This window comes from Gobius niger (genome assembly GCF_951799975.1).
Source record: "Gobius niger genome assembly, chromosome: 15".
Classification (NCBI taxonomy): Eukaryota; Metazoa; Chordata; class Actinopteri; order Gobiiformes; family Gobiidae; genus Gobius; species Gobius niger.
Window position 1 is genome coordinate 29,674,852 of NC_136866.1, and position 14,500 is coordinate 29,689,351.

Sequence of the window (14,500 nt, forward strand, 5' to 3'; positions counted from 1 at the left end):
AAAAATGGATTAAAAAATGACAAAAATGTGATTTAAAAAATGACAATAAAATGACAAACAAGTTACAAAAACGAGTTGAATACCCAACAAAAAAATGATGGAAAAAAATCTGATAACGTGAGGAAAAAGATCCTCTCGGTTCAGGCGGGAGTTAAGAGGTTAAAGGCCCCACATTCAGGACGTGACGGTGCGGCACAGTGTTACCATGGAGATCCGCCATGTTTGTGGGTGCTAGCAAACGTTGTCCAAAGACTAACATTTGCTTAAAACAGTATAAAGTCCTCAGTAATATCGTTTATCACAATATTGCCCTTTGATGAAGACGGACGTAGAGTTCCCCGTCCATCGAAACAAGGCAGGGCCGTGCAGAGAGAAACAGATGCAATTTAGAAAATCAGAGAAAATTATCATTTGCTTAATAATTGTGTAATAGAGCTAGAATATTGTGAGTAAAATATGTTGCTAAAAAAAAAAGGACAGTGGCAAAGCTTTGGATACACAAAATGTAATATAAATAAATAAAAGGTATGGAGGGAAAAGGGCACTTCAGGGGGTATACCTAGTGTCTTTCTAAAAGAGACTTAACCTCTTAACTCCGCCTGAACCGAGAGGATCTTTTTCCTCACGTCATCAGATTTTTTTTCCATCATTTTTTTGTTGGGTATTCAACTCATTTTTGTAACTTTTTTGTCATTATTTGGTCAAATTTTTGTCAAATTTTTTTGTCACATTGTCTCACATTTTTGTCATTTTTTGCAATTTTTTCGTACATTTTTTATCAAATTTGTCATTTTTTGGTCACATTTTTGTCATTTTTTTGTCATTTTTTCCATCAATTTTTTTAATCAAATTTTTGTCACTTTTTTGTCAATTTTTTTTTTTTTTTTGTAGCATTTTGTCACATCTCTGTCATTTTTTTGTCATTTTTGTCACATTTTTATCACATTTTTGTCATTTTTTTTGTCACATTTTTGTTATTTTTTTGTCACATTTTTGTTATTTTTTCGTCACTTTTTTGTCCATTTCTTGTGACATTTTTGCCACTTTTTCAAAAAAATGTCATCACTTTTTTGTCAATGTTTTCTTACTTTTTTGTCACATTTCCATCATTGTTTTCGTCTCAGTTTTGTTGCTATTTTCACGGCTTTTTTCCAGAAGCTTTTGGATTGGGGTAAAGCCAAACTGGAGAACATGTGCTCGGTTCAGGTGGGAGTTAAGGGGTTAAAAACTAAAGTGACATAAGGGAAAAAAAGAAAAAACTGTGAACATTTGGGGTGAACTTGAAAAAAAAAAACGGAAAAAAAAAACACGTATAAAAAATAGGAAAAAATTTGGAAAAAACAGGAATAATTGTGATAAATTTTGGAAAATTTTGGGCAAAAATAATGAAGATTTTGGGAAAATTGGGGGAAAAAATAGTTTTTAGTGTTTTTCCTGCCCTCTCGTCATTAAAGTTTCTTGGTTGTTTCACCTCAAACAAATGATACAAATGCAAAATGACTGAAATGGAAGGGAAAGGAAAAAAATAACCTTATTCCTCTGTTTTATGGTTCTATATAACCAGGGGCGGACAGGCCACATTCTGGAAGAGCACAGAAGGTCCACTGGCTCTAGGGCCACTGGTCTGGCCTCTCACTTTACCTTACCCTTACCCCCGGGCGCAACCGAGCTTTACCCAAATCTAAAAGCTTAAAAGAAAAGCATCGATAAACAAAAATGTGCAAGAAAAGCAACAAAAAAGTGACAAGATGTGATGAAAACGTGACGACAAAGCAATGAAAAAAGCGATGAAAAAACAAGAGAAAAAAAAAGAAAAACAAGAGACGAAAACACAATGACAAAAGTGACAAAAAAGTGACGAAAACATGCCAAAAAGCCACAAAAAAGTAATGAAAAAGCAGCAACAAGCAACAAAAACATGACAAAAATGCAGCGACAACGTGACAAACAGTGTTGCTCTCCAGTCAAGAAGCTTTTTGATTTGGGTAAAGTGGAGAAAATGCTCTCGGTTAAGGCGGGGGGTAAGAGGTTAACATGTGTATTTGTGGAAGTGTAATTTGGTCCAGGGCTGGTTTTGAGTCCCAGTCCGCCCCTGTATATAACCAGGTATGGATACAGGTGCCCCGCCCTAATGGACCTTCAGCGGCTCTGGGCGACGATGAGGATCCTCCAAACCCGAGGCCATGTTCTCCACCAGATGAAGCCCTCGCCTCATGAACATCTGCATCGTGACTATTGTACAACTGTTGTCCTTCCTTGTGTTTGACGGTTAATAAGTGTTTATCACAAAAAGGGAGTGAGGTCCACTTCGAGTCCAGGGTCAAAGCTCTCAGTTGATGTCGGCCTGACTCTTTCCTGTTGATGAGCGGTGAACTCAGAAAGTGTGAAACTGCCCCGCGTCCCCTCCTCTCTCTACAACGGCTTTGTAATCGATCTGTGGTGTTGAATCGCGTCTGTGTGAACCTTCAGTGAGAGGTTTGAAGTTTCCTTTAAAGACCTGTGCGTGAGCGCGCTCCGTGTGGCTCCGGTGTCGCCCCCGATTGTAAGAAATAAAGAATCCGTGAGATGAAAGTGCGCGTGACGAGGGGGGGGGGGGGGGGGGCGTCGGCTCACGCTCAGCTGGGGGCCGGAGCGCCGCCCTTAATGAAGCCGCACGCGCCACGGCTCCACCGCGGCTCCACCACACGCCCGTCTCTCTTCAAATGCGGCGTAACGAGCGCCTCTGCCCCTGGAGTCAGAACAATACTCGTCTTTATAGTTTTCTGTCACCGGACGCTCAATTAGGACGGTTTCGTCGGCTCCGTCGGTCAGTGTTTCTTAACCCTGAGACCGAGGTCTGATTGGAAAATGGCCAGTGCTTCATTTGTATTGGAGACCGGGGTCAGTTTTAACAGCTCCGGTTCAACCACGGAGAGACCTGATAAAAGTCCCATGATCAGACCGTCGCCCCCGTCTCTGAGCTCACACATCGGAAAGTCATGAAGTAACTTTCTCACTCACTCTTGACTTTGTGTTTTAGGCTTTAACCCCTCAACTCCCACCTGAAACGAGCACATTTTCTCCAGTTTGGCTTTACCCCAATCCAAAAGCTTCTGGAAAAAAAGGTGGGAAAATAGCGACAGAACTGAGACGAAAACAATGATGAAGATGTGACAAAAAAGTGAGAAAACTTTGACAAAAAATGACAAAAAAATTGGACAAAAAATTGGACAAAAAAATTGGACAAAAAAATGTGACAAAAATGTGACAAAAAAATGAGAAAAAGACCAAAAATTTGACCAAAAAATGACAAAAATGTGACAAAAATGACAAAAAATTAAAATTAAAATAAAAAAAGAGAAAAAATTGGACAAAAAAATGACAAAAAAATGACAAAAAAATGACAAAAATTATCAAAAAATGACAAAAAATGTGACAAAAAATATCCAAAAATTCCAAAAAATAAATTTAAAAAATGACAACAAATTTGACAAAAAAATGACAAAAAATGTGACAAAAAATGACAAAAGAAATGACAAAAAATATCAAAAAATTACAAAAAAAATTACAAAAAATTACAACAAATGTGACCACAAAAATTACATAAAATGTGACAAAAAATAAATAAATAAAATTTGACAAAAAAAGACAAAAAATGTATTTAAAAAAATGACAAAAAAGTTCCAAAATGAGTTGAAAACCCCTCCAAAAAAAGATGGGAAAAAATTTGATGACGTGAGGAAAAAGATCCATTTAGATGAACTTTGTAGGTCTTAGCTTTCAAATGAGGCGTTACACTGGCCTACAGGATTTGGGTAAAGCTGAACTGGAGAAAATGCTCTCGGTTCAGGCGGGAGTTAAGAGATTAAATGAGCTTAAAGGTCACAGACTAATATTATTAAGACAATATTAAAATACTAAGTGTGGTGCAATTTCGGGCAGGGCCGCCTCACCGCTGGGCTGGCCTGGGCTGGAGCTCAGGGGCCCAGGGGCTTATGGGTGGGTTAAAGGTTAAAGATTTTTGACATAGGGCCCAATTTCCTAGTTATCCAGAGTGTTGCTGATTTCTGGAGATATTTTTTTCTTTGTAATTCATGCAGTTCTTATATTTGGAGGGGCGGGTGTGACCAGTGTTCGGGGAACAAGTTACAAAATTATATTACTTTTTCAGTAACTAGGGCAGGGGTAGGCAAGTTCTCTTAGGGGAGGGCCGATTTTCTTTATTGTAAATAGACCGAGGGCCGAAGGCGCTGATTTTTATGATTATTAGCCCAAAGTGAAGCACAACACTGGAAAAATGACCATCTTAAATGAGATAAATGACTTGAATTCATCAAATTCTATGTTGAATTTGAGTCGGTTTGAACTAATCCAAGATACAAATGCTATAGCGCCGATGGAACAAGAATAAAACCCACTTGAAATCAGACAAATAATTGTTTTTCCCTTGAAATGACACAAAATTATCTGAATTAAGAGAATAACGACTACTACAGGTTTTATCTAATCTAAGACCAGACCAAATCTACTCAAACCTTGGATTTAATCTCTTAATTCAAGTAGATTTATGTCATTTCTTCCTGAAAACGATGATTCTTTTTCCTGTGCACTTCTTTCAGATGCCAGTGTTATGACCTAATTGGGTGCATTGACAGTATTTCTACCTTATTTCCTCCCATTTTACTCTAATAATGTTAAAAAGTTCTCTCTGATTTGTGTAATAATGTTTCTCAAAATCATCTTGAGGGCCAGAGGTTCTGTGCTGAAGGGCCGGATTTGGCCCCCTGGCCTGACGTTGCCCACCCCTGAACTAGGGAATATCAGAATCAGAATAATTTTTAATGCCATTGTTTGAGAACAGGTTCACATAACACATAACACAGAATTTAGATAAAAATATGCTATGAAAACGTAAAAACTATATTAGTCGAGTTACAAGAGCATTTAAATGTATGAACGAAAAAATGAGATCTGAAGTCTGTAGTTAACGTTAAAACAAAACACCAGAGAACGGGGAAAGTGGAGGAACACTCAGGAAAGAGTCAAGAAAACGTGCAGTAAAAGCTCAGGATATTGTGCATAGTAATAGTATATATCGGTTTACTTATATACAATAAGACGACAGCTATAGGATGGACTGTAAGGTTCTGATGCTTGTTTTCAAATGTCTTCATGGATTTCAGAGTCTCTCACTCTGAGCTCGTCTGTCTGGACCAGAACATTAGAGCTGCTCCGACCTCAGAAACTTTAAAAACTGCCCTTAAGTTAAACCTCTTAACTCCCACCTGAACCGAGAGGATCTTTTTCCTCACGTCATCAGATTTTTTTCCCATCATTTTTTTGTTGGGTATTCAACTCATTTTTGTAACTTTTTTAAATGACATAAATGTGACAAAAAATGACCAAAAAAAATGACAAAAATGTGATTTAAAAAAATGACGAATTAAACTCATTTTTGTTACTTTTTTAAATGACATAAAATGACAAAAAAGATACAAAAATGAGTTGAAATCGTCATTTTTTTTGGTAATTTGTGTAATTTTTTTTGTCAAATTTTTGTCACATTTCTGTCATTTTTTGGTCAAATTTTATTATATTTTTGTAATTTTTTTGTCACATTTTGTCATTTTTTTGACCATTTTTTCGTCATTTTTTCCTCAATTTTTGTCACTTTCTTGTCAATGTTTTCTCAGTTTTTTGTAACTTTTCCATCATTGTTTTTCTCTCAGTTTTGTTGCTATTTTCACAGCTTTTTTCCAGAAGCTTTTGGATTGGGGTAAAGCCAAACTGGAGAAAATGTGCTCGGTTCAGGTTTGGAGTTAAGGGGTTAAACCTGCACAGACACGAGGAGAACATTCAGAGGCACAGGTCACTCCTCAACACCTCCCTGTAATGTTTAAAACTGAGTTCGGCTTTACCCAAATCTATAAAGCTTCTCGACTGGAGTGTCCGGGCTATAGGCCAGAGTAACGCCTCATTTGAAAGCTAAGATCCCTGTGGCTCTTTTGTTGCTTTTTCATCGTGTTTGTGTAATTTTTTTTAACCCCTTAACTCCCACCTGAACCGAGCACATTTTCTCCATTTTGGCTTTACCCCAATCCAAAAGCTTCTGGAAAAAAGCTGTGAAAATAGTGACAGAACTGAGACGAAAACAATGATGGAAATGTGACAAAAAAGTGAGAAAAAAATGACAAAAATGTGACGAAAAAATCAAAATCAATAATGATATAATAGCACAAAATATGAAATAAATTATATTTATTAATAAATCATATAATGTGGTTGTAAATAACACAATCAATGTCCATTAAAAGCACTTAACTAAAAAAAACAACAACAACAAGGAACAAATGTTCAACTTAAAAGAGGTGACTCGTGTTATTGGCAGTGATGGATATTTGTAATTATTGAGTTTTCTTTCCCCGTCTTGGAACCAGCAGAATGTTGTAACGTAAATATTGATGATTGTAAAGTCACTGGAATAGGAGAAAATGACTTTCGGATCTTCTTTATGCAAAGTAAAGCAGTACTAAGTAACTCTTCCCCCTAGAGGCCATAAGCGCAACTGCAGGTGTCGTAGCAAGTTACGATTTTTTAACTTATTAATTGTCTTGGAGAGTAAATACTACGCCGACAGGAAAGCCGAAGGGAGAGAGGGTTACTGTGTATTCAATTATACAATGGAAATATTTTTTTTCACTCAAACTTGGCTGTAAATACTGTTTAAAGTGACGTTAGCCCGCAGTTAGCTTTGCCCGTTAGCATGTTAGCTTCTTCTTCGTGATTCCATTAGTGTGTATTGCTTTCTCCGCACCGGGGGCAGTCAAGTTGCAAACATGGTTTCTGGCCAGAGACACCAGGGGGAGATGAAAGACCCTCCAATCATCCCATAAACACTTGTATCACCCCCACAGGGACTACGGGGAGGAGTTATTAAGGTAAACACGTTACTTAGTGCTGCTTTAAGTACAAAAGGGGGAGGCGCTAACAGGCTGAAGCTTCTGCCGACTCCTTTTGAGCATCATATCCACGTTATTTATTTATCTATTTGGCTCTTCACCTACACATGGATCTTTCTTTTGCTTGATTACTGAGCTGAACTCTTGGTGGAACTCAGATGCTCAAATAAAAAAGATGAATCGACTTGAACTAAGATTTGGATTATCACGCTCAGATTGAGACGTCTAAACTAATCTAGTAAATTACTTTTCGCAGCGTAATCATTAGCTGCAGCCTGATCAAATAATCAAACTTTTTAAACATTCGAACCCTTTCATTGCCAACTTTCCGTCGCTCAGATGTTCACGCTCACGATTTTTCAAGACGCAAAACAGATTCTAAATGTGATTTCAAACTTCTGCGTATTTTCTGAACCTTGAAGCTTCAAACTAGCGCCCTGACATGTGTTTTCACCATGAGGTTAGTGCTCGTGCTTCACAGCTAGAAGGTCCCAGGTTCGATTCCCACCTGGGCCTTTCTGTGGAGTTTGCCTGTTCTCCCTGTGTAGGTTTCCTCCAGGTGTTCTGGTTTCCTCTACCACTAAAAACATGTACAATAGATTCCCTTTAAAGGAGATTCTTAATCTCAGTGGGACTTTCCTGGTTAAATAAAGGTCAAATAAAAAAACACCAGTGTGAGAGGAAGAAAATCCCTGTTATTTCCCATATATATGAGTAAACAGTCGTAAATAACAACTGCATTTTTCCCTTGTTACTGAGTCTTTCCTTTATTTTATGCATCAGAGTCGATCTGTGGAAAGATCTGAGTAAAATATAAAAGTCTTGTGTGTGATTAAGGGTTCAGCTTCAGTGAATATATTCTATAAACGTCATTGGTCCAAAACGAATAAATAAATGAGCCTCAAAGTGTAAAAAGGAGTGAGATCTTTGATCCCCCGCTCGTCCTCGGCCCAGACTCCACCTCCATCTGGTCCAGCGGAGCCTCGTCGGGTCCAGACGCTCCACCGCTCAGACCAGACCAGAGCAGGGCTGGGTTAGACTCGCTTCAGTCCCGGGTTAGTCCTGGTCTTACAGCTTTAGTCCCACTTCAGTCCTGGTTTCAGTCTCGCTTTAGTCCTCGTTTGGTCGCGCGTTAAATCTGCTTCAGTCCTGGTTTAAACCCGCTGTAGTCTCGGTTTAGTCCCACTTTTTAATCCTGGTTTAGCTCCACTTCAGTCTCGCTTTTGTGCTGGTTTAGGCCGACTTTAAACCCGCTTCAGTCCCACTTTAGTGTTGGTTTAGTCCCACTTTAGTACTTGTTTGGTCACACTTTAAACATGCTTTAGCCGTGGTTTGAACCCACTGTAGTCTTGGTCTAGCCCTGCTTTAGTCCTGGTTTAGTCCTGCCTTAGTCCTTCGCTCTAGTCCCACTGCAGTCCTGCTTTAGTCCTGCTTTAGTCCTGGTTGAAACCCACTATAGTACCGCTCTACTCCCACTTAAATCCCGCCTTAGTCTCGCTCTCGTCCTTTGCTCCAGTCCTGCTATAGTCCTGGTTTATCCCCGGTTTAGTCCTCCTCTCCAGTCCTGCTTTAGTCCTGCTTTAGTCCTGCTTTAGCCCCGGTTTAGCCCCCGGTTTAGTCCTCCTCTCCAGTCCTGCTTTCGCCCCGGTTTAGCCCCGGTTTAGTCCCTCCAGCCCCTGCGTGATGTCGAGGTCGGGCTTCTCGGTGCGTGACCTGTTGGACTTACCGCGTTCAGAGCCCAGTCCAGACGCCGGCGCCTCCAGAGCCTCGGAGGGACCGGGACCAGGACCAGGACCGGGACCGGGGCGGAGCCGGGCGGCGGACGAGCCCCGGGACGAGGCCCCGCGGGCGGACACGGCTCGACGCGGCGCCCCCTGGAGCCACGCGCCGCCGGAGCTGCACTTCTCAGGTACGAAACCCTTAATAATCTGACAAGAAACACAAACATTTAGGAAATAATTAGGATTTTAAAGCCACAAAAACGATATTTATAAATAGTAATAAAGCACGGATATAAAAGAGTCGAGAATTGTCATTATTTTCTGTGTGATGTAGAGTCTGGATCAATTTTAGTGCTTTTTAACAACATTCAGGTCTTGACTTGGGCACAGATCATTTATCTGCTTTAATGTTTTATTAGATTTGTGACATCGCTCACGTATTTCCATCTGAAACAGGAAACGAAACCTAATAAAAACCTATAATCATTTTATTATCATTTTAGTTTTATTTTGTCTAATTGGACGAGGACTTTTTTCTTTACAACCGGTCGCTTTTATAAACTGAAATCTCTCTCAAACTTGCAGAATTACAATTTTTGCAGATTTTTCCACAAATAAAAAGCTCATTTTAAAACTGTCCGAGTGGAAACACAGATTTAGTGATTCAAACTCAGTCAGGCATGTTTTAATGTAATAGTAAAATACAAATGGCACAAACTGTACTTCAGAATGTGAAGTGAAGAGAAGCCGTGATTATTTAAGCCTTCGCCGCCGCCTTAACCGAGCGCATTTTCTCCAGTGTTTTAACCACGAAATTGATCTAAACAACTGCTTTTTCATCTTCGTTCTTCTTGTAATTTTGTCTCTGTTTTTTAAGAAGCTTTTAGATTTGGGTAATGCCTGGACGCCTGGATAATAACTGGAGAAAATGTGGTAGTTCGGGCGAGGGTTGAACCACTGGAACACTCAGTACTTTCTCCACAAATTAGAGATTTATTCATGTTTTTTATTTAATTTTTAGCAACCTTTTTATGCTTGTTTTTGTGACATTACTTTGGCGTCTTTGCTGGATTTTCCTGGTGAGTTCCTGCAAATGGACTCAAATTAAACAGCGCTTTTCTGCCGTCAGTAGGAAACATTTGGGTGGAATTTATTATTATTTTTTCCATCATCTTCTCCTTATTTTTCCCATTTTCCCCACATTTCTTGACACTGGAGATAAACCTGAATTCTCCGTGTTGAGCCATGATCTCGCAGACGACACCGATAATGTATTTTGATTATAATGATTTTCTGTTATTTGCGGCGGCGCCGACACAAACGCTGGTTCTGGGGCTGGGATTACGGCCGGTGCGTGTGGTCCCGCGGCCTCCCCCCGGCCTCCCCCCGGCCTCCCCCCCCGGCCTCCCCCGCGGCCTCCCCCCCGGGCCTCCCGCGGCTCCGGCCTCCGGGAAAGACGCTTTTTTTACGCCGCATTAGAGACGCAAACCCCGCTCTGATAAACAAACAAAGCGGAGCGTTTTGGGAGACGAGAAGTTTCGGATCAAATGGACAAAAAGCTCGGAGCCGTTTTCTCCGCCGCCTCCTGCAGCTCCAGCTTTTGTGCAGAGTCTTTTCAGACGCTCCGCGGGACGAACGGCCCGGATATCGATACTGATGTGAAGCGGTTTGGCCGATATTTCAAGCAATTTAATTTGATGTGTGTTTTTTTTTAATCTCTCAAATAGCCGATAGTTAAAGATTTATTATTACAGCAAAGGTTTCAATCTCGAGTCGACTGATGTGGGTTTTTCTGATGCCGATGTTTAAAACTGTCCGGTCTTTAACCTCTTAACTCCCACCTGAACATGTTTTCTCCTGATCTCCAAATTCTCCAAATCTAAAAGCTTCTTCAAAACAGCGATAAAAAAGAAAAAAAAGAAAATGAGGATGTAAACACAACAAAAAAGCGCTAAAAGGTGACCCAAAATGACAAAAACTCAACAAAAAGGTGAAAAAAGGGCAGCAAGAAAATGACAAAAATCCAGCAAAAAATGACAAAAATTCAGCAAAAAAAGACAAAAATCCAGCAAAAACAGACAAAAATCCAGCAAAAAAATGACAAAAATCCAACAAAAAAAAGACAAAAATCCAGCAAAAAAATGACAAAAATCCAGCAAAAAAAGACAAAAATCCAGCAAAAAAAGACAAAAATCCAGCAAAAACAGACAAAAATCCAGCAAAAAAAAATGACAAAAATCCAGCAAAAAAGTGACAAAAATCCAGCAAGAAAATGACAAAAATCCAGCAAAAAATGACAAAAATCCAGCAAAAAAATTACAAAAATCCAGCAAAAAAGTGACAAAAATCCAGCAAGAAAATGACAAAAATCCAGCAAAAAATGACAAAAATTCAGCAAAAAAAGACAAAAATCCAGCAAAAACAGACAAAAATCCAGCAAAAAAAGACAAAAATCCAGCAAAAAAATGACAAAAATCCAGCAAAAAAAAATGACAAAAATCCAGCAAAAAGAGACAAAAATCCAGCAAAAAAAGACAAAAATCCAGCAAAAAAAGACAAAAATCCAACAAAAAAAGACAAAAATCCAACAAAAAAAGACAAAAATCCAACAAAAAAAAGACAAAAATCCAACAAAAAAGTGACAAAAATCCAGCAAAAAAAGACAAAAATCCAGCAAAAAAAAAAAAGACAAAAATCCAGCAAAAAAATGACAAAAATCCAGCAAAAAAATGACAAAAATCCAGCAAAAAAATGACAAAAATCCAGCAAAAAAATGACAAAAATCCAGCAAAAAAATGACAAAAATCCAGCAAAAAAATGACAAAAATCCAGCAAAAAAATGACAAAAATCCAGCAAAAAAAAGACTAAAATCCAGCAAAAAAAGACAAAAAATCCAGCAAAAAAAAAGACAAAAATCCAACAAAAAAAGACAAAAATCCAGCAAAAAAATGACAAAAATCCAGCAAAAAAAAAGACAAATATCCATGAAAAAAAAAGACAAAAATTCAGCAAAAAAGTAACAAAAATCCAGCAAAAAAAAGACAAAAATCCAGCATAAAAATAATAAAAAAGTGACAATAACACATAAGGGAAATAAAAAGTGACGACAATGGCAAAGAGGAGAGAATGCATTTGGTTTTGGCGGGTGGTAAGAGGTTAATCCTGTGTGTGAAGCTTCTAAACGTGTCAGTGTTGAACTGTGACAGCAGGGGGCGCCGCATCAGGGGCTTAGGGCTGATTTATTCAGGACATTCATGTTTAGTTGCTACATTAGAGGGAGTTCGTCCAAATTTAAATGTCTCGTATGATAAGCAAAAGTCTGCAACATAAAACATATCGGTTTAACGCTAAACACAGGTCTGCCTCAAGGGTGCATATTATCGCCCTTGTTATTTTCAATATACACAAATGAAATCAGATATGACACAAACATTTTACCCTTAATCAAACATGCTGATGACATGGCATTGGTTGCACGTCTCACCAACATTGACTCGGTGGCTCACGATGTAAACTCGACAGTCGAGCTCATGAAATGGTTCCGGGACAGTAAACCTTCAACTTAACGTGAATAAGACAAAAGCAGCCAAAGGAAACTGGAGCCGTCAAATCCACTGTTCGAACCACTTCAGTTTAACCCCTTAACTCCCACCTGAACCGAGCACATGTTCTCCAGTTTGGCTTTACCCCAGTCCAAAAGCTTCTGGGAAAAAGGTGAGAAAATGGCGACAAAACTGAGGCGAAAACAATGATGGAAATGTGACAAAAAAGTGACGAAAAATTTATGAAAAAGTGGCAAAAATGTCACAAGAAATTGACAAAAAATTGACCAAAAAATGACAAAAATGTGACAAAATGTAACAAAAAAATGACAAAAATTTGATTAAAAAACTGACCAAAAAAGACAAAAAAAAAGACAAAAGTGTGATTAAAAAAATTGACGAAAAAATGACAAAAATGTGACAAAATGTGACCAAAAAATTAGAAAACATTGACAAAAAAGTGACGAAAAAGTGATGGAAAAGTGGCAAAAATGTCACAAGAAATTGACAAAAAATGGACAAAAAAATGACAAATATTTGATTAAAAAATTGACCAAAAAAAGACAAAAATGTGATAAAAATGTGATAAAAAAATGACGAAAAAATGACAAAAATGTGATTAAAAAAAATTGACGAAAAAATGACAAAATGTGACAAAAAAAGGACGAAAAAATGACAAAAAAAAGTTACAAAAAAGTTACAAAAATGAGTTGAATACCCAACAAAAAATGGACAAAAAAATGAGAAAAATGTGACAAAAAAATGAGAAAAATGTGACAAAATGTAACAAAAAAATGACTAAAATGTGATTAAAAAACGGACCAAAAAAAGACAAAAATGTGATTAAAAAAATTGACGAAAAAATGACAAAATGTGACAAAAAAATGAGAAAACATTGACAAAAAAGTGACGAAAAATTGATGAAAAAGTGTTCTTGACTCCGCGTCGTGCATTATAACCGTCTAATGCACGGCTCCTCGTTGTTTAATCCTTACATGTGTGATATTAACAGTGAAACAGAGTTATGGTTTACAGTAAAGATAAAGCCGGCAGAGACGCCTGACTGTCTGTGTCTCCGTGTTTTCGCTCCTAACATTATGGTTATAAAGTAGTAGAAAAGCCTGACTGTTATTATCATGCATTAACCCTCTCTCTCTGCGTGCCCCCCCCAGTGCGCCCCCTCCCGCTGAAGCCGGCCTCAGACCAGGCCCAGGCCTCGTGTGTCCAGGCGGGTCACGCTCCTCAGGGCCGGGGGCGTAAGCGGCGAGTGCTGTTCTCCAAAGCGCAGACGTTTGAGCTGGAGCGGCGCTTCAAACAGCAGCGGTACCTGTCGGCCCCGGAGCGCGAGGCGCTGGCGGGAAACATCCAGCTGACGCCCAACCAGGTGAAGATCTGGTTCCAGAACCACCGGTACAAACTGAAGAGGGCGCGGGCGGAGCGAGGCCTGGAGGCGCTGCAGCTGCTGCCCCTGCGCCGCCTGCACATGCCCCTCCTCAAGCCCTGCGACCGCATGCTGCCGCTGTGCGTGTCCACGCTGCTGCCACACGAGCCCCTGGCACAGCTGTACCACTGGAGCTGGTGACGCACATCTGCACCACAGCTGTACCACATCTGTACCACTGGAGCTGGTCACGCACATCTGTACCCAGGGCTGGACTGGCAGAAAAAATCGTCCCGGGACTTTTGAGTCAAGACCGGCCCTCTAAAAAAAACTAAAAAAAACAACAGTCATATTCAATAGTGGAGGTGATGAGCAAAACAATGAGCCTTTTGCTTGAACTAAAACAGTTTAAGCTACAAATCGAGGACAATAGTTACATTTTGTTTCTGCTGAATTCAAGCTCACACCTCATAGCACTCAACTCTTTAATCTTTTCATTTACAATTTGATGGAACTTTTGTAAAACTTCTAAACAATCTTAAAATGTGCGTTCCGTTAATGAAGTTCCTCTCGCGACACAAATAAACTTCTCAAAACCAAATGATCGACTGTAGATGAAGATGAAACGGTAAAACTCACCTCAGAGTTCAGGAGGTGAGGAGTGAGAACAGAAATCCCAATTTCCAAACTGCACTGACGACGAGGGGCAAGACGGAGTCACCTGACAACTCCCAGCATGCACTTCTTTGCAAACATTTGTCTAAAATGTGTATAAAAAATAGAGGTCTGAGGTTCTGTGGGTCCTGGAGGGAGTTACAATAAACAATTTCCTCTTATATTCACAGTGTGAGGGGCATGAGTGTTATGTCCCAGAGGCCCATCGCTCATTATACCAGAATCTGGGAACCATGACTCAA

The 14,500-nt window shown here is 39.3% G+C and overlaps 1 protein-coding gene across 1 annotated transcript; it reads left to right on the forward strand.

The window, feature by feature from the left end:
- The first annotated feature begins 8,426 nt into the window (after nucleotides 1-8,426).
- Nucleotides 8,427-13,795, forward strand: LOC306974461 (homeobox protein Nkx-2.2-like). The gene is made up of 2 exons (XM_079571712.1): nucleotides 8,427-8,847; nucleotides 13,375-13,795. Exons 1-2 carry the CDS (start codon nucleotides 8,622-8,624, stop codon nucleotides 13,782-13,784), a joined length of 636 nt encoding a protein of 211 aa, XP_079427838.1. The 5' UTR covers nucleotides 8,427-8,621; the 3' UTR covers nucleotides 13,785-13,795.
- The last annotated feature ends 705 nt before the right edge of the window (nucleotides 13,796-14,500 follow it).

Coding starts and splice junctions, on each gene's coding strand:
- LOC306974461 (XM_079571712.1), top strand. CDS start 8,622: ATGTCGAGGTCGGGCTTCTCGGTGCGTGACCTGTTGGACTTACCGCGT. Junction 8,848..13,374: donor GCCGGAGCTGCACTTCTCAG/GTACGAAACCCT, acceptor TGCCCCCCCCAG/TGCGCCCCCTCCCGCTGAAG.